We start from the raw sequence: 21,806 nt of genomic DNA, 5'->3' as shown, positions 1-21,806 counted from the left end.
AAAATGACGATTGTTGCAATAATTTATGTTACACTGTATTTTCACAGCAGTCTTTCAAACGCATTTTTTTGGGGAAAAAAAATACACTTCAATTAATTAAAAAAAATAAAATAAAATAAACAGTAAAGTTAGCCCAATTCTTTTGTATAATGTGAAAGATGATGTTAAGCCACGAGAATCATGAGAAAATCATGATCTTTATTCTAAGCAAAAAAAAAAAAAATTGTGATTCTTATTTTAGCCAGAATCGTGCAGCTCTAGGTTACATTATCTCTATGTACCAGCCATCGTAACATCCATAATCTCATTTCAATATGAGCAAAAGAAATTGTTGGTCTCAGAACATTTATTGCACAAGACAAGACAAGACATAGGCAAGGCTGGAAATACATATCATGTATTTTGGCCTGTCATTTCTAGAAAACCTGGAATCCAATACCTATATCTTTACAAGAGAACCTGAAAGTAACATTTTATCACACAGAGGTGAAATGCCTTCTCGTTGATGCATCAAAAAGACACACATACAAACTCCTTAACATGGACAAAAAATTGGCTAGACAACTCCTCTGACTCCAGAACATTTCTCTTTAGGAAAGCCATGATACAATATCTAATTCATAAGTCATAGTAAAAACATTAACCTTTCACAAACTTGGGCTTTGTAACTAGTTTAGCATTACCTTAAAAAAAAAAAAAAATCACCTAAAGTGAAACCTCTGCATATCAAAATGGGATATAGATAGTAAGAATTATCTGTAAATTCCATTGTTTCCATTATAACTTTGAGCTTTTCTTCCCATCCTTTCACCCTCCTAATGGTCCTTAGAACTCATGGCAGCAGTACCCTCAGTGATCAAAAGGGAGGCTTATGAGATTAGAGAGGTAGGGTCAATATCAGTTTTCATAGAAAAAGTTTATATTCATATATAAATTCAGCTTTTTATGTATCTGGATCTACTGATGGCTTCAATATGCCATTTTTTTCACTGCAGGTAAACATGGTTTCTGTATTTAAACATATGCTTAATCTAAATTCCCCAAATTTGTAAAGTTTACATTTGAGGTCAACTGAATTTTTGCTAGCTCAGGTTTACATTTACTCGTTTGTTTCCATTCTATTCTCTTTAAAAAATTCAATGGCATTTGCAGGCCATAAGGGATTACAATCTGTGAGATGCTAATGCTATCCTTAACCTGAGCACAGTATATCATGCTGGTTAACTTCCTCTCGACCTAATGCAGGTATCAGATTTTTCAAGGAAGAATTGGATAGGATAGTGGCTGGGAGTTTTTTCGCCATCAAGCTTTACAAATGTTTTAAGCAACAAATAGCCTATAGTGGGTGTGTTTAGGAATCCTCTATTGCATTACAATAAGGAGTTCTCAGTTCACCAAAGAAAAAAACAAACACAGAATAGAATGGACAGGCACACTACAATTCCTGAAAAAAAAAAAAAACCTCAAGGGCCGAGCAGATAAATGTGTTCTTTTATGCATTACAAGATTTCATTTTCAATATGGCATACCTTTAAATGTTTTTTTTTTAGCTGTAATATAATTATGCTCCCAGCAACGATCAAAAGGGTGCCTTTTTATAGAATACTTACGAGAGCATTTACAAAGAGGAGATTTTTCAAGAATGAACAACCTTAAACTGAGAATCTAGTACACCAACTTCCAAGTGTTAAAACATAAGCCATAAAAATGTACATATCATATTAAATTAAAAAAGACAAGTTGGACATAGAATGTAGTATAGATGGACGAATAGCTTAACATTTGTACAAGTAAACCTCTCATGAATATTATTTGGAAGGCACAGTAGCAAAAATGTACACTGCCTTAAAGCATAATGAGTTATCAAATAACATCATGATCACTGGTCCTGGGCAAAGTTAACAAGTGTACCCGGGGATTGCTAAATAAAAACTGTTCAACATCCTCCTGAAACTTACACTTGAGTATTTACAATAGTTTACAAATGGTTTTTAAAAATAAAAATAACTTGATGGAATGCTGTAAACACAATATCCCAAGGTGCTAAATCTCTGGAGACAGTCATCACTGTGTGTCATCCCAACATCCATTTCAAGTCTGTACAAGGTAGTATCTTCATATCCAGGCATTTGCTGTGAAATGCACCTAAACCGCTGCTGTCCTCTTGGTTAATCCACCTTTACAACACTGTAGATCTTCCTGACAAACCAGTAGCATGCAAAGAATCCAATAGTACCTGGAAAAAAAAAAAAGTTAAATATGTGAACAGGCAAAGACAAATATCTTTCCACATAACCTAAAAAAAGTACAATTCTGTAGGAGTATAATCTGATAAAAGGTTGTAAAACAAAGTTTTTCCATACGATTTTCTTCTCAAACTTATACTCAAAAGTGTAAATTCATCCTTTTAATCTCTTTAATAAGCGACAAAAGCCGGTCCTTTTTCAGCATGCTGTAAAAAAAAGTCACTTGTGTTCTGTGTGGAAGTCAAGATACTGTCATCTTGTACTGAGGATGTAACCAAATCACCCTACCCAGGGACAGACTGGAATTGTTCTACAAAGTGATGATGATCTGCTGCAACATGCTGGAGTGGAACTGAGCAAGGTGGACATCGTCTGTCCTAGTACCAGCCCACATGTAATACCTCAGGAAGAGCCGATGCATCAGAGAGATCAAAAATGTCAAACCCGACTGTGAAGCTTTGTCATCTTCCACAGTGGCCAAAATATCTTGGTCTGAAGTAGAAGGTCCAAGCAATGTGATGAAATCGGAGACAATTTTGCAATGTTCAAGATCCCTTTGAAAGTTTAAGGTCCCAAGTGTGATTGACCAATTGGGGTTTAAGTAAAACAATACACTCCAATAGAAGCAGAACATCTATTATCATATTACTAGAGTACATCTGAGACACAGAAGTCTCAAAACTTGTGCAGGCACTTTTGTGAACCTTTAAAACTGAGGCGAGGTCAAAGCGAAGGGCCAGACTGACAATAAATGTCACTCACCACAAAACAAAGAAATCATGGATGATCCAAAAATATAGGAATGTGTAGATATACATCCTTTAGGTTGATGGTTGCTAAGAACTCCCTGGGGTTGATTTACTAAAACTGGAGAATGAAAAATCAGGTGCAGTTGTGCATAGTAGCCAGGAGCCAATGGAGGAGAAATTCAGATTGGATACAAATATGGCATCCATACCATTCTGATCCAAGCCAGAAGGGGATCAATCTAAAGTTCCCCTGCGGAGACTACACATACATCACCCATGTGAAAGGGGCCTTAGATGGTTGTTAATAAATTTTAAAATAGCTTTTTTGTGTTCAGATCAGCAATGTATTTACTAAATTGTGTTAAAAAAAAAAAAAAAAAAGAGAAGCCAGCATTATAGAGATTGTTTCTGCTCGATATAAGTTGTTTGACTTGTTTGCTAAAGAATATCTATCTATAGATTTTACAGCTGTTCCTTCATACTTGTCTGTCACTGACAACAATGGAGTGATTTTCTTTTTCTTGCCCAGCATCAGCGATAGTGTTTATACAGAAGGGTGTTTATCTACAAGCAGGCAAGGTAGTTTTGTTGCTTTGACTACTAGGCCCCTTTTAGAAGCATAGTAAATATGTGCATGAACAGCCAATTCTGTCTTTGTAACAGGCTGCTGTTAAAAAAAAAAAAAAAAGCTGACTGTCTCTTTGCGTTCAAGGAAGCCTACTTCATGGAAAAATGTAGATTAATTAATTCCAATCTGGCATGAAGACACAGTGAGGCAGTTGTCTGTTGGTGTATGTTTTCACTTGCCTAATGTATGTTTAGACAGATCCAACCTTAAGCTACACTAATTTAGTGCTTTTTCTGCCAGTGTTTCAAATAGAGCTAGAGACAATTATAGAAATTCCTTATTACTGAAATGTGGGTAGATCGGTTAAGTGATTTTACAAGTGCATCCTGAACTTTAGCACTTATACCAATCTAGATTGACTGTAAACATTATTCCTTTACTGTAGTAAGTTTATACAGAAATGTGATGTAGAGAACAGTAATGTGTTGTAGATAACAGCTGATTTACAAGGAGTTGCTATGTGTTATCTGACGTGGCCACAGTAAAGTGTACCTGTGGCTGTAGATCAAATAACATTTTGCAAAAGAGGAAAATAGGGAAGATGGATACTCTGTTTTCTCTGTGGTTTATTAAAAGGACATAGCTTGATTATAATTAGGTAACCTACAGTGATACTGCTGCCTACAGGAGAAATTAACACAAGGCACATAGAAACTGAATGCCAGCTCCTTAGACAACTCAAACCTGTTCAGTTACGCTTGTCCTTAAAGTGGATGTAAACCCGATTAATGAAATTTGAGCTGGGCACATAAATCTGCTGTGTTTTATCTGTCTTCAAAGCACTATGGCCCCTAGCGGTCTCCTGCTCCGTTCTTCTGTTAGCAGCCCGAAAACTCCTGACAAGTTCTCCGACACAGGAGATAAAGGCAGCCTGGGTTTTGTGTTAGGGAGGATGCTATAAATAGATTAGCAGAACCATGAACTATTCAACAAACAGAGCTGAAAGTCTCTACCTATGAGGAGAGGGGGGGGGGTGTGCCTTTCCTCCAATCAGCTGTTGTGGCTGTATGCCCAGGCTTCACTGCAGTGTTGAACAGGAAGAGAAAATCTAACATGATATGCACTTTGTAAACAATATATAAAGCCGAAGACAGATATACATGTAAAACGTATGTAGGGAGATTTGTTTCATCCCTGTGTATAATCTTAGGCTGTTCACTTCACTTGGTATATGTGTGGTTTTACATCCACTTTAAGAAAATGGATCTCTCTGCCCTCTGCTAAATGTTGACTCAAATTGGAAAGATGGTTTCTGCTAACAACTATTCCTGGTAAATTCAGGTCAGATATTGGAACTCCTGGAAGGCTCTCCAGTGAGCGCCGGTATGGTCAGTTCATTATGTATCTATGTGTTGTGCAGTTGCCAGTGATATCCTGTCTCCAGATAGCACAGTATTCAGGTCAGGACACTTTATCTAGGGATTCCTTGCTAAGTTATTGAGATCAGTGCTGTGGCAGTTTTTTCTGTTCTAATATTTGAAGTCTAGCCCAAACCTATCATTATAAGGGCTATATGCACCTGGGGACACAGCCTGCCGGTCTCTTGCAAGGCCTGGACACTGGGTTGGAAGCTTCTTCCCACCCATAACACTTTGAAGCTTCCACAGTTTGAAAATTCTCAAACCACAGAAGGTTGTTTTTTTTGTTTTTTTATGATACTCAGGAGCCCCACACTCCGCATACCTGTGTCTTTTCTACAATGACAGCGGCCGGGCCTCACGCTGTCACAACACGTACGCACATTAGATGTACTATCAGGAATGTTATACGACAGAATATCCCACTTTAAAAGTAGCAGGATGAGCCCCAGAGGAAAGATAAAAAAAGCATCATCTCATAGCAGATGGACAACCATAGCTTAGGATGGACAAGTCTCAGTAACAGAGCCCGCAAGAAACAGGAAACCAGTGCGTGAATGAGCTTATCATCCTCTGTCCAAACTAAAATATTCATTCTTATTAGACTTAAAGTACAGCCAAACATTTTATATGTTGTATAGAAGAGTAAAAAAATTGAAACCCTTGTAATTTTCTTTTGCCCTCAGTGACCCGAAGGGTAGAGGTTTCTTCAAATGTACTGAACTGTACCAAAGACCCTTCTAAATAAAAAAAATATCCTAGTCCCCTTTACTTTTGCTCCGGCAACAACTTAAAATGTTGGCTTTTACCTTAATTTAAGTCCTAGTGACAGTGGTCCCCAGGACAAACTGAGTAATTTTCCCACACAAACCTGACAGATTCTATTCCTTTGCCAGTGAACTCTCTAAGTCTTTCCTATGTGTAAAAAGCAACACACATTTTTTTAAATGGATTACCAAGACCAACCAGATGACAGATTTATCACTTCTTTAAAGAGAATGAACTTTCAGAGAAAAATTAGTCACTCTTCATCCACCTGTACTCCCCATACAGGAAAAAAAATGTGAAAAACACTGCTGGCTAATTAGTAATGGCAAAGCAAGAAAGTAATACTAGAAAAATAATATGATTTTCTATGGCTCATAGAAAAATTGGTAACAAATTGGTGCTAAGATCAGGTTAAGAAAGATCAGGCCATCTATATAAAGATTTATAAAACATAAACACATAAGTTATCCCTTCAACTATTCTGGCTGTGGATCCTGTAATTATTTGGTTTTTGTTCTACTATTATTTACATTAGGTTTTTTTTTTTTTTTTGCATTGTATATACTTTAAGAACAATATGATGTAGACGGGCCCTCAGGTCATTGGGGGTACACACCATCATTAGCGTGAGTCTCTAGTAAAGCCTTATTGAGTTCCAAGGAAGGGCAAAGCAAATTACCATTTTCATTTTCAAAGGAAGGATTACAGTGACCCAAATATTTGTCTTGTAACAGGTAGACTTAAAAGTGATTGTAAAGGTAAAAAAAAAAAAAAAAGAAACACCTGTCTATACTTACCAGCTCTGTGTAATGGAATTGCACAGAGTCGCCTCGATCCTCCTCTTTTCAAGTCCCCTGCCGAAACTTCTGGCCCCTGCACTCTGTCCATCCCCTGGCTACCTCGTCACTGGCTTTGATTGACAGCACTGGGAGCCAATTGCACCGGTGCCCCAGCAAAGCCAGCGAGACCCGGAAGTGAGGGGAGAAAAAGGCTGCACACATGCACAACGCTGAATCGAATGAGGGCTCAGGTAAGTAAAATGGGGGGTGAGGTGCTGAAAACCTAAACATTTTTTACCTTAATGCAAGTAATGCATTAAGGTAAAAAAATGTTTAGGATTTACAACCACCCTCACCATCCGGTACAAGTGGAGGAAACAGTGTTAGCTCTGTTTGGAATGTGTGTAATCCTTGAGCAAAATAGAGAGACATTTTATTCATCCTCACCTGGTTGCCAACTTTACCTACATGGAAGGACTCGTGTTGCAAGGTGGAGACCGCAAGTCAGGCACGGTAAGTGGAAATAAGTATTCTTGCCGGCCCTGATTGCATGATTGGGTTGCAGTGCCATTATCTTGCATGCATGTTTGTAAAAACAGTGTGATTTGTGCACAATCGTTTTTGCTGTACCAAGATTAGTCAAAGATGAGCTGCAATTGGTTGCTAAAAATGAGAGAGCTGCACCCTTTGTTTTAATAGCCAAGCCTTCATATGTTATATAGACAGATAAAACTTGACTGTCTCTTGCACATCCTCTCATTTAATAAACAGGAAACTTGTATAAAACAAAACACGTTTCTGAGAATTGTCTATAATTACCACCTACCTGTAAACAGGAAAAAAATTAAAACCATGATCGTCGTGTATCCAAAGTACAAAATGGTGCTCGCAGTTCCTGTGATTTGAAGCTTAGAGAAGAAATAATGAACCGCATAGATAAAAAGGTAAACAGCAGTAAATCCGCTTGTTAGGAAGGACCTCCACCACCAATGGTAATCCTAAAAGGAAAAAGCAAAAAAAAAAAAAAAAAAAAAAGAACATTTGAAAAATTACAAAATATAGCAAACAACTTATGTATGGTCTCTTATGACAGAGCTATAAAAGTGGACCTGAACTTAAAAGTAGAGATTGGCTCTTATAGGAAACATTTACAAATGTTAAATTGTGCCTAAACAAAACCCTGAATATTCAGTACTGTGTTGCTCACTGTTCTCTTTGCACAGAGACACAGTGCAGAACAATGTATGGTATTGTCAGTAATGGAGGGAAAGATATACTACAGAGAGACCATAGTATATACTGGTGACTAGCCTTTTACCCCCGGCCTGCTTTTTTGGGGCACAACTCCCAGAGTTCAGTTTCTTTTGAAAGTACTGCCTGTAGGTTTATTGCAAGTAAACCACATGATTTTTTTTTAAAGGGTTAATTTACCTTTTCAGAAAAAATAAAACGTGAACACTGTACACACTTTACTGTACAACCTCCCCATATCCCAGTCTCTGTTGTACTTACCTCTGTGGGTGCAGAACTGTCAAGTGCCCATATAGCCAATGCAGCTGTCCGAGGATTTGAAATCCTCGCTTTTCTCCCTCTACAGCGCTTTTTGGATAGATCAGAGCAACCACACAAGAATCCCTCTGATATGTCCCAGAAACACTGCACAGAGAGGAGGGAAAAGAGTGGGGATTTAAAATCCCCAAAATTCTACACATGTTGTGTGGGCACTGACTACTCATCACCCATGAAGATAATGGGGATCAGGGGGAGGGGTGTACAGCGTTAGTTTAATCTTTTCATTTTCTTTCTGAACTTTTTTCTGAATTTCTTTATTTATCCATGACTCATTTGAGCAATAAAGATTTGTATTAAAGTGAAACCATAAAATTCAACAGTTCTCCTTTGAAAACAATGTACTCCATTGACCAGAATCCAATCCATCAACTGTGAGAAGGAAGACTGAGGAGGACACCTCTCTATGCTGTTACTTAAGGGGGGTGCCCAAATCAAACAAAGGATCATTTTTTTGCAATTATCCTTCAACAGAACACAACATATAATATGGGCAAAGTGGGTAAAGTACCTCTGCACACAGATGGAAGTAGCACAGCAAGATGGTAGCTTCTGAACAAGTTATCAGCAGTATAATGAATACCAGAAACAGGAAACCAAACATATAGTACATTTGATGAGACCTACAAAACAAAATACATAAAGTGAACACACACATGTATGTCTATAGTATACACATCCAATGGAACTTAGCAGAAAATAGACAAAAAATTGGTTTACAATGCACATTTAAAGTGGAACTTTAGTCAGAAAATGAAGTCCTGCTACATCACTTCAGGCTGGTCCCTTTTGCTGGTAAATGGTAATGTAAAGCATTAAAAAGAAGTGTCCAGAATGTTGAAAATCCAGTAATACACTGTCTCACCCTGCTCTGCGCATGCTCAGTTGCTCTCCATTTTAGGCACTGCCGAATTTGTAGAGGCCGATCGGCCCGACAGCCTTAAAGCTGAATTAAACCCTTCTATCCTTTACAGCCAAGGAAGCTGCTTCTGTTTGATCTGCAACTGCCATGGATCAGTTATAACAGCTATTTAATGGTTTGACAGTTTGACTGAGGACACAAGCAAATGTGACAATTGGCAATCCCATCATTCCAGGAATGTAATGGTTTTGAAACCGTTAAATCAATGGGTTTAATTCTGCTTAACGATTTACTGCTGTTCAGGGGCTCTGGGCTTCAGCAAAATGGCAGCCTCCAGCAAGAAACAGGAGCAATGCTGGAGGCATTTTACAGCACACACTAATTTTGGTGGCATAATTATTATGGTGGAATGTATGTTCCTTGCTAAAGGACCTAATTTTTTTTATCAAAATGCTATGGGTAAAGTTCCACTTTAATGTATAAAGAAGCATGATATGAATTACATAAAAATAAATGTTTTGGGTTTGGGTAAGCCCATACAGCCCTGTATGCATGTAGCTGCTCAGATTCATGTTTATATGCATACAGCTGCTGCCTGCCATTGATTTGTACAGGCTAACTGGTGACAGCAGTATGCTGCACCTGCAACTCTTTGTAGGAGAAAAAAAATGGCCATATTTTACACACACATTTACTTTATTTTATTATTTTTACTTTGATCATTTACATTGCAAGGTTATGATATTAAAGTGTACCTGTCATCCAGAATGAAGGCAGCAAATATTTTGTAATTACACAATTGAGTTACATTTGCCTGAAAGCAAAGTTTGATGCAATGTCTTGCATTTTCATTAACCAGCTGTCCCATAATATAATTATCTTTTATACACGGTTTTTAAGTGCTCCCACAAGTAGTCATTTAATCATCAAGGAATAAAAAGTTGGTCATACACAGAATTTTTTCATTCAATCTGCGTGTTGAATGAAAAACAATCCAACAATCTCCTCCATTCATGTTATACACCAAGAAAGGTGAGAGTCTCCTGCTGCTATTTCACTTTCAATTCAAGGATGTTGGGTGGGAGGGTGGTGACAGAGCCATCCATAGAATAAATTTTACCCAACTGGCCAAAATATGCATAGTGTATGGCAAGCTTCGGATAACATCCTTGCGAATGGCTGCTGGCTAATTCAAACATTTTTTGTTTTCAGTTAGGTCAACCCTGATCCAAACGCTTGCACTGGAAGAGAGGAGCTGTATACTCAGTCATTGCGCAGTATTACTGCTTAAGAACGGCACCAAACCCTGCATGTGTGTGTGTTAGGCATATATGACAAAAGTGCATTTATATTAAAAACTGTGCACATAAATGAGGGTTTAAAAACACTTTAATATCACTGTAAAAATAGTATCAATTACCTATTTTTGTGCTTTTGGTGGTGTTGCAAAGAAGTCGAGCCCCTTGCTGGGTCCCCCAATGTTTTCTGCATTTCCAGCATAAAGCTCTTCCTTCAACCCTATGACACCTCTTACAGGCTTTGAATGTCACTTTCTGAAAGGAAATCTCTACAAATTTCTATGGAGAATGCTTAGTGATGGAACATTTTTGTGTCTTATGCCTGATTATGCAGAGAATTCCCCAGCTACTACAGTAGCTCAGATAAAAGCATTTGTATGATAATTCTCATCAGTACATTTGATGACTTGATGAATATTGTTTGACAGTACTTCAAAATTTTGTTTGCTTTTAACATTCAATTTTGGAATGAATGTAATTTCCCGAACGGAAACTAATTACACTGTTAGATATTTGTTCAAGAAAAATTCTCCATCCTGCTCCTTTGAATTCTCTAGTCACTGCTACCCCACTAGCCAGCTTAAAAGTAATACTAAAGTCTTTTTTTTTTTCTTTAAAAATAATAAACATGTTATACTTACCTGCTCTGTGCAGTGATTTTGCACAGAGCAGTCCAAATCCTCCTCTTCTCTGGTCAGTTGCCGGTGCTCCTGGCCCCTCCCTCCTGTCGAGTGCCCTCACAGAAAGCAGCTTGCTATTGGAGCACCCGAGCAAAGCCGCTGCTCTGTCAGGCCAACTGACTTTGACAGCAGTGGGAGCCAATGATGCCACTGCTGTGTCTCAGCAAATCAGGAGGGAGAGTCCTGGATAACCGAGGCACATCGCTGAATAGAGAGGGGGCTCAAGTAAATATTAGGGGGGCTGCTACACACAGAAGTTTTTTTATCTTAATGCATAGTATGTATTAAGATAAAAATCCCTTTGCCTTTACAACCACTTTAAGTCTGTGGAGATCTCGGGGACATTTTTATGTGCCTCATTCCACCAGAATGTTGAAAGTTTCTGATTATCTCATACCTCATTCTCAGAAATAAGTCCAGTACCAAATACTGCTTAAAAAAAAAAAAAACTCCGTCATTTTATGGCAATACTGCTTCCAGATTTTCATTGCAAAACATGCAGTCTTCTAGGTTTCTCGGAATATAGGTAAAATATAAGTGGGGGGTATAGGATAAGGGTACCACTCTGTGTTGTATAGAACTTAAGCAGTAGTCCACTTTTAGTATTAAAAGCGGAGTTCCACCCAAAAGTGGAAGCTCTGCTTATCTGCCTCCTCCTCCCCCATGCGGTGCCACATTTGGCATCTTTCGGGGGGGGGGGGGGGTGGGTACCTGTTTATGACAAATACCCATCCCCACTTCCAACGGATGTTTATTGCGGAAGTTCGCCCCCCCTCCTCCTTCCCCGAGCAGTAGGCCACCGGCTGTGAAGCTGCAAGGCTTCACTGCCGGTTTCCCTTACAGGCAATGGTGGCGGCAGCACCCGAGAGTCGATGGAAACATTGGCTGGGGTGCTGGCATCACTTTATTATAGGACAGGCAAGTGTCCTAGAACTAAAAGTCAGCAGCTACAGTATGTCAGTGTTGCCAACCGCCCGTATTTTTACGGGCAGCCCGTAAAAAACTGTCACTTTTCCCCTTCCCGTAAATGTCCGTAGCACGGAAAAAGTGCCAGTAAAAATGGCTGTGATCAGCTCAGCTTGGAACTGCGGATGCGCAATTCCCGGAGATGCCCAAGAGCAATCTGCCGAGACGATCCGATCTGCACCTCTGAGAATTGCTCCGCCCACCACCGCCACTCAGCATTACTGTAACCAGTCCTCCTCCTGCAGCCCGCCACATTTGACAAGAAGATGCGGCCAGCCGAAAGTGTGGCTGTACTGTATTGAGATGGGCGGGAGTCTGCTCTGCTCCCTGCACTTTACATTACCAGGCATCACCCTTGCTTGTTCTCCTGGCCACACTGTGACAGAGGAGAGGCACGGCTATGGGCTGCATGTTCTAGAGAGCCTGCTTTTCCTCTGTCAGGACCAGAGCGGCTGCAAGTCTGTGACAAGAAGTGAGTGAGCCAGAGCAGGCTCTCTGTGATGTCCCCTCCCCCCCCTTCTCCGGTCAGCAGAACGAGCACGGAGATCAAGGACACACAGACAGGGCTGTGTGCATTCTTCCTCACCCCTCTACCAGCAGTGGGGGTGGTGATTAATAAAGCAGCGGCAGGACTGAGCAGTTTGCAGAGGGGGACATGGAGTTGCAGGTAATTATTGTGCAGTAACCCCTAGCAACTGAATGATGGGCAGTAATGTACAGTAACCGAATGTGGGAGCAGTCTCTCTCATTCTCTTTGGGGACAAAAATTGAGGGGAAGTCTCTCCAGTTTGACATAGGTGACAAAATACTGATGGGTTACAATAATCCACCTTTACTATACTGAAAATAAGAAATAAGTTTTTTGACTTAATATCTACCGTAAATCACATTGCTAATTGCATATGTAACTTGTTTGTTGCCTAAATACTGAAATTCGCACTTAAAACTGTAATTTTTTTTTAACTTTTGGGAATGCCAGTAAAAACTTGGCTGTGCCAGTAAATTTTGGGTGTCGTGCCAGTAAATTTCAATCTGGTAGGTTGGCAACACTGCAGTATGTGTAATTTTTGTTGGGGGGGGGGTTGAATTCCAACTGCATAATTGGTTTAGTATGCTAAAAGACAGATAGTCTTTACACGGTCATACATTATGTGGATTTTCCCCATTCGCACAAGCAAGGTAGATGGGGGAATCCTCCCTGCTGCATCACTGTATTCTGACAGCAGAGACTCCTCCACTGTCAGAATATATGGGTGAGTGCTGCAGCACCGATTGAACAGAAAAACTTTCCATCATTAAACTGACTTCTCATGAATGGGAATGGCCATAGATGGTAAATAAGAAATAATACCTCTGTGCTGCCTGTGCGTAGAACAGATCCACGGTGTATGAACTAATGTGTACAATAAAGAAACTCAAAACTATTATATTATATATATATATATATATATGTATTATATTATCTATATATACACACAATTTATTAGCAAAGTGTGGTTGCTGCAAACACCATACTGAGTTCCCACCAGTAATACATAAATATGAATACGTTTTGCGCATACCAGAACAAAAAAATAACACTTTAAGACAAATAACCTCAAATCTTCAGTGATGAAAATACAGTATATCAAATAATCAAATGAAATCAATTCACACTCAGTGCATTAGAATAGTTCAATAAAAGTAAAGTGCATGTGTGCTAAAAGAGTGCATAAATACAATTGTATAAATTCTAAATTGTATTTATGCCCTTTAGTGCACGTGTACTTTACTTTTATTGAACTTTTCTAATGCACTGAGTGTGAATTGATTTCATTTGATGACTTGATATATTTTCATCACGGATCATTTGGAGGTTATTTTTTTCTGGTATGCACAACACTTATTCATATTTATTAATGGCCATAGATGGATCAAAATTTGTCGGGTCCCCCCTGGACCGGAGGAATTTCAATCCATCTATGACCAGCTTTAGTTAAGTAATAGGCATACTTCTGTGAATCTAAAACTAAAATGTCTTTTGTCCTTGTGCCACCACATTCTCACATCTACCATCTTAATACAACCTATTAAACAATAGGAGCCCCTGTGACGGGAGTCACTTTGGGTGGGGGGCTTGTGCAACCCATCTTACCATGGAGAGCTCTGGAAACTCCGTGTCCAGCTCCCCCGGACCCTTCCATGTGTAAATCACCCTGTGTCCATTAGGGGCACAGGGTGACCGAGAACCCCAGTCTGATCTGTGCTAGTCGGACTCGCTGTACAGGCACACTGGAATATTGTATATAGTGTGTGTTGTCTCATGCTGTTGTGGACAGTTTGATAAGGAGTTGATTTTAAAGATGTAATCCCCTAGATCAGTGATGGCGAACCTTGGCACCCCAGATGTTTTGGAACTACATTTCCCATGATGCTCCACTAAACTGCAGAGTGCATGAGAATCATGGGAAATGTAGTTCAAAAACATCTGGGGTGCCAAGGTTCACCATCACTGCCCTAGAAGGTCATCCTTACTCTTTGTTGACTACTTAAAGGATAATCAAAGTTTTGTGTGTGGGGGGTAGAGCATTCCCCAATTCCTACCCTAAGGAGGTACCATCCCTGGAAAAACAGTTAGAGATACAAGATTGTCTGGGACTTTAAAACGTACCCCCTTGGGTGTAGTAAACACTAACCAATCAATTATAAAAATTATGCATTTTTAGTCAAAATATCACAAAATCTTAAAAAGGGTTTGTTTAAAAATATATCCTCAAAACAGTCGTCAAGGGTGATGTTATCCTGGCCTTGAGATCCGATTTATTAGGTCAATGCATTTTGCAGGTTCCTGCAGACTCTCAGCATAGCTGTCTGCCCATAACTCGTACGGGCAGACAGTTATCTGAGAGCAGGAGGAATCAATGAAGGAGAGAGTGTTCACCAGTGCCCTCATAGCTCATTGAGAACTACAACGTCTACAAGTACCGTCAGCCACTGTGGCTTTCACTCAAAGGAAACTGGGATGCTGCACATGCTGGAACATGTTACACTCTAAAAAAAAAGGTGGAATATGTTCCAAAGGTGAACGTCTCCTTTAATGAGTCACTGATGCAAAACACTCATTTAGCCAATGAAGGGTCAGGATACCAAATGTGCACAGGCTTGTTCCAAATCAGTGACTTTCCAAGTGAAGCCCTACAGCAAAACAATGCAACAAGTTAGCAATGGCAGTCTCCATATGTCCACCCTGACAAGTTCCTTTTAAAATGATTTGTGTATGTTTGCTGCTTTCCAGATCCAACACAGAGATTTATTCTTCACAGTAAATGCAGGCAGAGATATATGACACATCCCAAACGACTTACAACATTGTTACTGAGTAAAGCAACAAGCCCCGAGAGCCGAAAAGAGGGTAGTCATGAGGTGGTGAATAATCTGGAATCCTACGTGCATTGCCATCCTATATTTAAACTTCCAAGTGGGTCAAGAAGGAGCTAGGTAGCCCAATAGGTAAAAAATTACTCTTGTAGAAAAGGTTAAAAGTCAGGTCGGGCTAAAAGACATTAAAAAAAGTATCCAAATAAACTGTATTGCCTATTTCTTGCTACATTGTCATTCTGAATAAGATACATTTCTTCCCAATGTACAGAATTATATTAATTGTGGCCACTGAATAAAAAGTACTGCCAGATGGGGAACAAACTTACCAAATGCTGTTGAGAATGAAAAAAAGCTGGATAAAAATGCACCCAAAAGGCAGAATACCACCCATAACGATGCCAGGAACTGGTTTTGTGAAGAAGGACTGGCAGGGAATCTGACGCGGTATTTGATTTGTACGGACCGGATGTTCAATAGACTATAAAAGCAAGCAAGAAAAAAAAACGTAAGAAACAGCAAAGGCTAAAAAACTACAAAATGTACAAGAGAAGAATAAAAATATCACATAATTTCTAGGCAGCAATCAAAAGTCATATTGGGTAGATCAGGGTGTAGGGATCAGGGCACATTGAGGCTGCAGAGGTAAGTCTAAACTTATGCACAGTGTAAAGATCTGCCACCGTCATGTTCCTAAGGTAGTCTGCTCTTCTTACTGCTCCTATTGCCCTGCGCCTCAGTTTATTAAAAGCTAATATAAATTTTTACTACCACATAACATACTAAAGGGTAGGAAAAATGGCAGGTAAGGGAACTGACAGGAAAATGCAATCATTCATTACTGGAGGCAAGTATAACTTTACACCTTCACCTAAAATAAAAGTAGAATATTGTGTAGTATCTTGCGATGGACTTCTGCGCTACTAAAGTGATTTAAAAAATAATCTGTGTAATGCTGCAAAATCTAATAGTGAACACCATTCCACTACCTAAAGTCTATAGATTGCACAATTGAATGTGTCTGTGATTCTGCGCAAAACCTCTCCACTAATAGAATGTGGGCAATGAAAAAATACCAATATGTGAATCTACAAAAGATAATGCTTTCAGTGAAAGAAGAAAAAAATCATACAAACATCTAAAGTGACTTCAGTGCTAATACATAAGTTTTTTTTTTTTTTTTTTTTTTTTTGAAAGCCTATGGCGTGCAAAACACACCCCAAAAACTTCACCCGGTGCATAAAAAATGTGCACACACATAAAGAGTGCTCACAAAAAAGTGCCACGGGTACACAGACGTGCCAATTCCCTGATCCCCCGGGGCGTTACGCTCCTGCGGGGACAAAGGTACTTACAATGGTCTATCTGGCCGAAACCAGACAGACCCCGTTCTCTGGAGGGCCTGCCGAAACAGGACCCACCCAAGTACTAGGTGGGGCTCCCCCGAAGGGAGACCCCATGAGAGAGGGCGAACTAAGCCAAAAGGCCATGTCCACCCCTTCCCAAGACTTTCAGGGCTGGCCCGAGGACCCGCATCCTTACTCATCGTGCAAAACGTGAAAAAACAAAACGTGACAAAACAAACATAGGTTTCAAATAAATAAAAAAGTGGGGAAAGGGATAGTGGAGAGGAAGTGAAGAAGTGGCCATTGTGTGAAACAATGACCAGGCCCTCCGGCCAGGAATAAAAAATTCCTCTGGTCCTAGCCAAAAGGCCCGGCCCAAGAGGCAGGTGCTTAAAAAGCGTGTTATATGGTGTAGTGACCTTGGTGCCCAAAATCAAAGTGTCTGCCACACACAGTGATTCTATGGCACCCCTGGCCTGCCACTCCAGGGGCACTACTCCATAGGCTTTCAAGTTCAACCCCGACCCACAGCCCAGACCACAGCAGCCCCCACCACAGGCAGAAAGGCATGGAGATCCAGAAGCTTGGTGAGAGCCCTTTACCATCAGGCTCCACCGTCGCTCCCATCACTCCTACCTAATTACATTCGGGAGATACTAGCCACTCCCCCCCCCCTCAAAGGGGTAGTAAGCGTTCTCTCCCAAATAACTGTCCGTAGCTAGAGCTACCACAATCCAGGCCAGAAGGCCGGGGACCCGACCCTCCGGCCAGACCCATGTGCAGCACCCATCCTCACCAGGAGGTCCTTTCTAGACTGGTTGGGTAGGCCCACTGAAGCCCCCATGGGCAACAGGTGATGACTTTCCCTCAACCGTCTGTCCAGGTCCAATTACACCATCGGATTTGCATGCGCCCTTCCCACTATTGGTCGGGCCAACATCGCCTCCTCTGGCAACTGATAAGAACAGATACTACACTTGATCTTAGCCAAAAGGCCGAGAAGCGTGCTAATACATAAGTGAAGTGACTGATGCATACATATAAAGTGACTGAACAAAGTGCACGTGCGTTGATAGGAGATCTGGTGGCTTTCGTGGTGTTGGATACCCACTCGGGGCTCCCAGAACTCTCACCTTAGTGACACAGTAAAAGTGCCTGTTAGAATCCGTTGGATGTTGTGCTCTTTCCGTTTGGATGTATACTGGCGTTCTGATGTGCCTATGGATAGGCGATGTTCCCTCCAATGAGTAGGCTGTGTGCAGAGGGTCCGATACAAGCTGAAGATCCTGTCCAGGTAAAACTGGAGCACCACTGTGTGTACTGGGGGCCCTGCTCTGTATTGGGGGCCCTGGAGAACCTCTGAGAGAAGTGTCAGTGGTGGATGTGAGTGCTGAGCTCTCCTCACTGGTGAGCTCTCCTCACTGGTGAGGAGAGCTCAGCACTCACATCCACCACTGACACTTCTCTCAGAGGTTCTCCAGGGCCCCCAATACAGAGCAGGGCCCCCAGTACACACAGTGGTGCTCCAGTTTTACCTGGACAGGATCTTCAGCTTGTATCGGACCCTCTGCACACAGCCTACTCATTGGAGGGAACATCGCCTATCCATAGGCACATCAGAACACCAGTATACATCCAAACGGAAAGAGCACAACATCCAACGGATTCTAACAGGCACTTTTACTGTGTCACTAAGGTGAGAGTTCTGGGAGCCCCGAGTGGGTATCCAACACCACGAAAGCCACCAGATCTCCTATCAACGCACGTGCACTTTGTTCAGTCACTTTATATGTATGCATCAGTCACTTCACTTATGTATTAGCACTGAAGTCACTTTAGATGTTTGTATGATTTTTTTCTTCTTTCACTGAAAGCATTATTTTTTGTAGATTCACATATTGGTATTTTTTCATTGGCCACATTCTATTAGTGGAGAGGTTTTGCGCAGAATCACAGACACATTCAATTGTTGTGCAATCTATAAAAAGTAGAATATTACATTTGTTTGTTTTCCATATTTTTGACAGTACTGCCTCAAATAACCAGCGTAATGAGCTACACAATTTATTTTCAATTGTCATTTTACCTGTAATTTTATCTACTTCTACTTCATAAATATCCCCCTGCTGATAATTAAATGTAGAAGGCACCAGATGCTCCAGTGACTTTTTTTTTTTTTTTCCCATTGTCGGCAACAAATAAAGTATTGATGAGAGAGTATGAAGGATGCCACCTTGTGTACATAGCATGTATGACTAATACATGGAGATTCACAAATGGCTTAAAGCGGAACTTCATTCTCTCAACCTGGACTATTAATCCTTATGCTGCAAGCCTCGTAAATAGATGGGAACGTTTCTTTAGTTAATTCCTGGTTTCCAGGCCTAGGCAGGGGTTTTTTCGACACCCTCCTGCTTGCATGCTTGAGCTAAGGGCAGATGGATTCCAGCAAATAAATACTGCACAAATCATGATTTCTCAACAAAATAAAGCATGGAGACATGGATGGATGGGGGAGTTTGCGTTGAATTTAAAAAATGAATAAAATTGCACCCGCGATCGCTCCCCACGGAGACAGGATGACGGTCTGACGATGTAAACAAGCAGACCGCTGTGCTGTCAGGCATGGACACTGATCTAGCGTTTCTGCTAATCAGGAACACAGATCACAGTGTCCATGCAGTGAGCCCATCCCTCCTACAGTAATAAAGCACAATTAGGGAATACACTTAACCCTTTAATCGCCCATGTTAACCCCTTCCCTGCCAGTGTCATTTATACAGTGTTAGTGCATATTTTTAGCACTGATCACTGTAATAATGTCACTGGTTCCCAAAAAAGTGTCAAAAGTGTCAGTTAGGTGCCCGATCTGTCTGCCGCAATAGCGCAGTCCTGCTAAAAAAAAAAAAAAAAAAAAAATCACTGATCAATGCCATTACAAGTAAAAAAAAAACAAAACAAAAATTAAAAAAAATATCCCCCATTTTGTAGACGCTATAACTTTTGCACAAACCAATCAATATTTGTTTGTGCAAAGTCCTTTCCTGTATTAAAAGAGGTATGGACTCCAGAGAGAGATCTCATTTTGCCCCAAATCATTAGTAAGACCTCATCTGGAATATGCAGTTCAGTTTTGGACACCAGTTCTCAAAAAGGGTATCGGGGAACTGGAGAAAGTGCAGAGAAGGGCAACCAAACTGATAAGAGGCACGGAGGAGCTCAGTTATGAGAAAAGATTAGAGGAAATAAATGTATTCTCTCTTGAGAAGAGGAGATTAAGGGGGGATATGATCAACATGTACAAATATAGAAGTGGTCCATATATAGTGAACTTGGTGTTGAGTTATTCACTTTAAGGTCATCACAGAGGACAAGGGGGCACTCTTTACGTCTAGAGGAAAAAAAGATTCCATCTCCAAATACGGAAAGGTTTCTTCACAATAAGAGCTGTGAAAATGTGGAATAGACTCCCTCCAGAGGTGGTTCTGGCCAGCTCAGTACATTGCTTTAAAAAAGGCCTGGATTCTTTCCTAAATGTACATAATATAACTGGGTACTGACATTTATAGATTGTAAATTAATCCAGGGAAAATCCGATTGCCTTTCGGGGGATCAGGAAGGAATTTTTTCCCCTGCTGGAGCAAATTGAATTATGCTTTGCTGGGGTTTTTCGCCTTCCTTTGGATCAACCATGGGTGAAGGATTGTGTATATGGGATTGTAATTTTTTTTTTTTTGGTTGAACTAGATGTGTGTCTTTTTTCAACCGGACTATGTAATATACCCTTATTGGGATTTTTTTTATCAAACATATGTAGCTGAATACATATTGGGCTAAATTGATGAAGAAATTAGGATTTTAATTGGTTATGTTTTATAGCAGAATGTAAAAAAAAATATATATATATTTTTTCTAAATTGTCAGTCTTTTGTTGTTTATAGCGCAAAAAATAAAAACCGCAGCGGTGATCAAATACCACCAAAAGAAAGCTCTATTTGTGGGGAAAAAGGGACATCAATCTTATTTGGGTACAGCGTTGCACGACTGCGCAATTGTGCCTAATCGCAAGAAATGGCCTGGTCATTAAGGGGGTAAAACCTTCCAGGGATGAAGTGGTTAAAAATTAAGAATAAGAATGTGAATCTGTAAAAAAATTTACCAAACCTGACTTGTTTATAACCAGAACTGAAAAGTAGTGACGTTTTCTATGAGAACCTCACCCTATCTTATCAGCAACAGCTGCAGAAAGTCTTTCTGCTCACCATCCAAATCACAGTACTCGTTGAAAAGCCAAAATCGGCTGAGGTGTGTGAAGGAAGGACTGTAAAGAGAACTATACCAACTACTTACACATTGGACTGCTACACACTAAATAAAAGGAATACAAGGTTTAACCAGCACAGTGTCTGTCCTGCTTCTGTAGATCTACGATTCTCAGCTGGTCCGACTGCTGCGTCTCTGTAAACCTAGAAGCAGCAGCAGTCTGGGTCTGCTTTTCTCTGGTCCCTGTAGACCTTTAAGTCTCAGCACATTAAAGCAGAAATACAGGCCAAAGGGAGGGTTATAACCCCTGTCGGGTTTTTTGCCATCTGTGTCCCATTGGAGAGATTTCCCTTCACTTCCTTTCCTAAAGCCAAAACAGAAAGTAACAGTAAATCCCTGCTTGTCACCAAAACGAGTGTCTGCATTTGAAGATATCCCTGCTGTTACGGTTCTGGGGACAACCACAAAATTAGGCATGTTTTTTTACTTTCAATCTTGGTGAGAACAGTAAACAAGAGAAATAAAGAGGGTGAAGCTCCCTAATGGTGGGACAGACAGCAATAAAAACTGACAGGTGTTTTAATCCCTCTCCACTCTGTCCAAAACTAAAAATATAAAATAAATAAATACATTTAAAAAGTATAGCTAAATGCAAAGTGTATTTATTTCTCAGTGGTACAAGTCTCAGAATGCTCAGAATATTGGCATTTCTCCTGTCGCTGTGGAACTAAAGTGGACCCAACAAATCGCACTCAACAGTTAACATATTTATTGTTTTAATTAACACCTTGTATAAAAGCCTCATACACTATAAGCCACTTCAGCCCCGGATTTACCCCCTTAATGACCAGTCCATTTTTTGAGATACGGCACTGCGTCACTAACTGAAAATTGCGCGGTCGTGCGACGTTGTACCCAAATAAAATAAATGTCTTTT

At 40.3% G+C, this 21,806-nt stretch overlaps 1 protein-coding gene and 1 pseudogene across 1 annotated transcript in view; both read right to left on the bottom strand.

Moving 5' to 3' along the window:
- Positions 1-328: 328 nt before the first annotated feature.
- The window catches only part of LOC141108044 (transmembrane 9 superfamily member 2-like), an 81,239-nt gene continuing 59,761 nt past the window's right edge, over positions 329-21,806 (bottom strand). The window contains exons 14-17 of the mRNA XM_073599235.1: positions 15,590-15,741; positions 8,609-8,720; positions 7,355-7,526; positions 329-2,236 (exon numbers count right to left, since the gene is read on the bottom strand). Coding sequence (XP_073455336.1) covers positions 2,169-2,236; positions 7,355-7,526; positions 8,609-8,720; positions 15,590-15,741 — 504 coding nt within the window. The 3' untranslated portion in view covers positions 329-2,168. The remainder of the gene's footprint in view (positions 2,237-7,354; positions 7,527-8,608; positions 8,721-15,589; positions 15,742-21,806) is intronic.
- On the bottom strand, positions 17,503-17,613 carry LOC141109073 (U2 spliceosomal RNA; annotated as a pseudogene).

This window comes from Aquarana catesbeiana, linkage group LG09 (genome assembly GCF_042186555.1).
Source record: "Aquarana catesbeiana isolate 2022-GZ linkage group LG09, ASM4218655v1, whole genome shotgun sequence".
NCBI classification, from domain to species: domain Eukaryota; kingdom Metazoa; phylum Chordata; class Amphibia; order Anura; family Ranidae; genus Aquarana; species Aquarana catesbeiana.
This window is presented reverse-complemented; position numbering and strand designations above follow the sequence as displayed.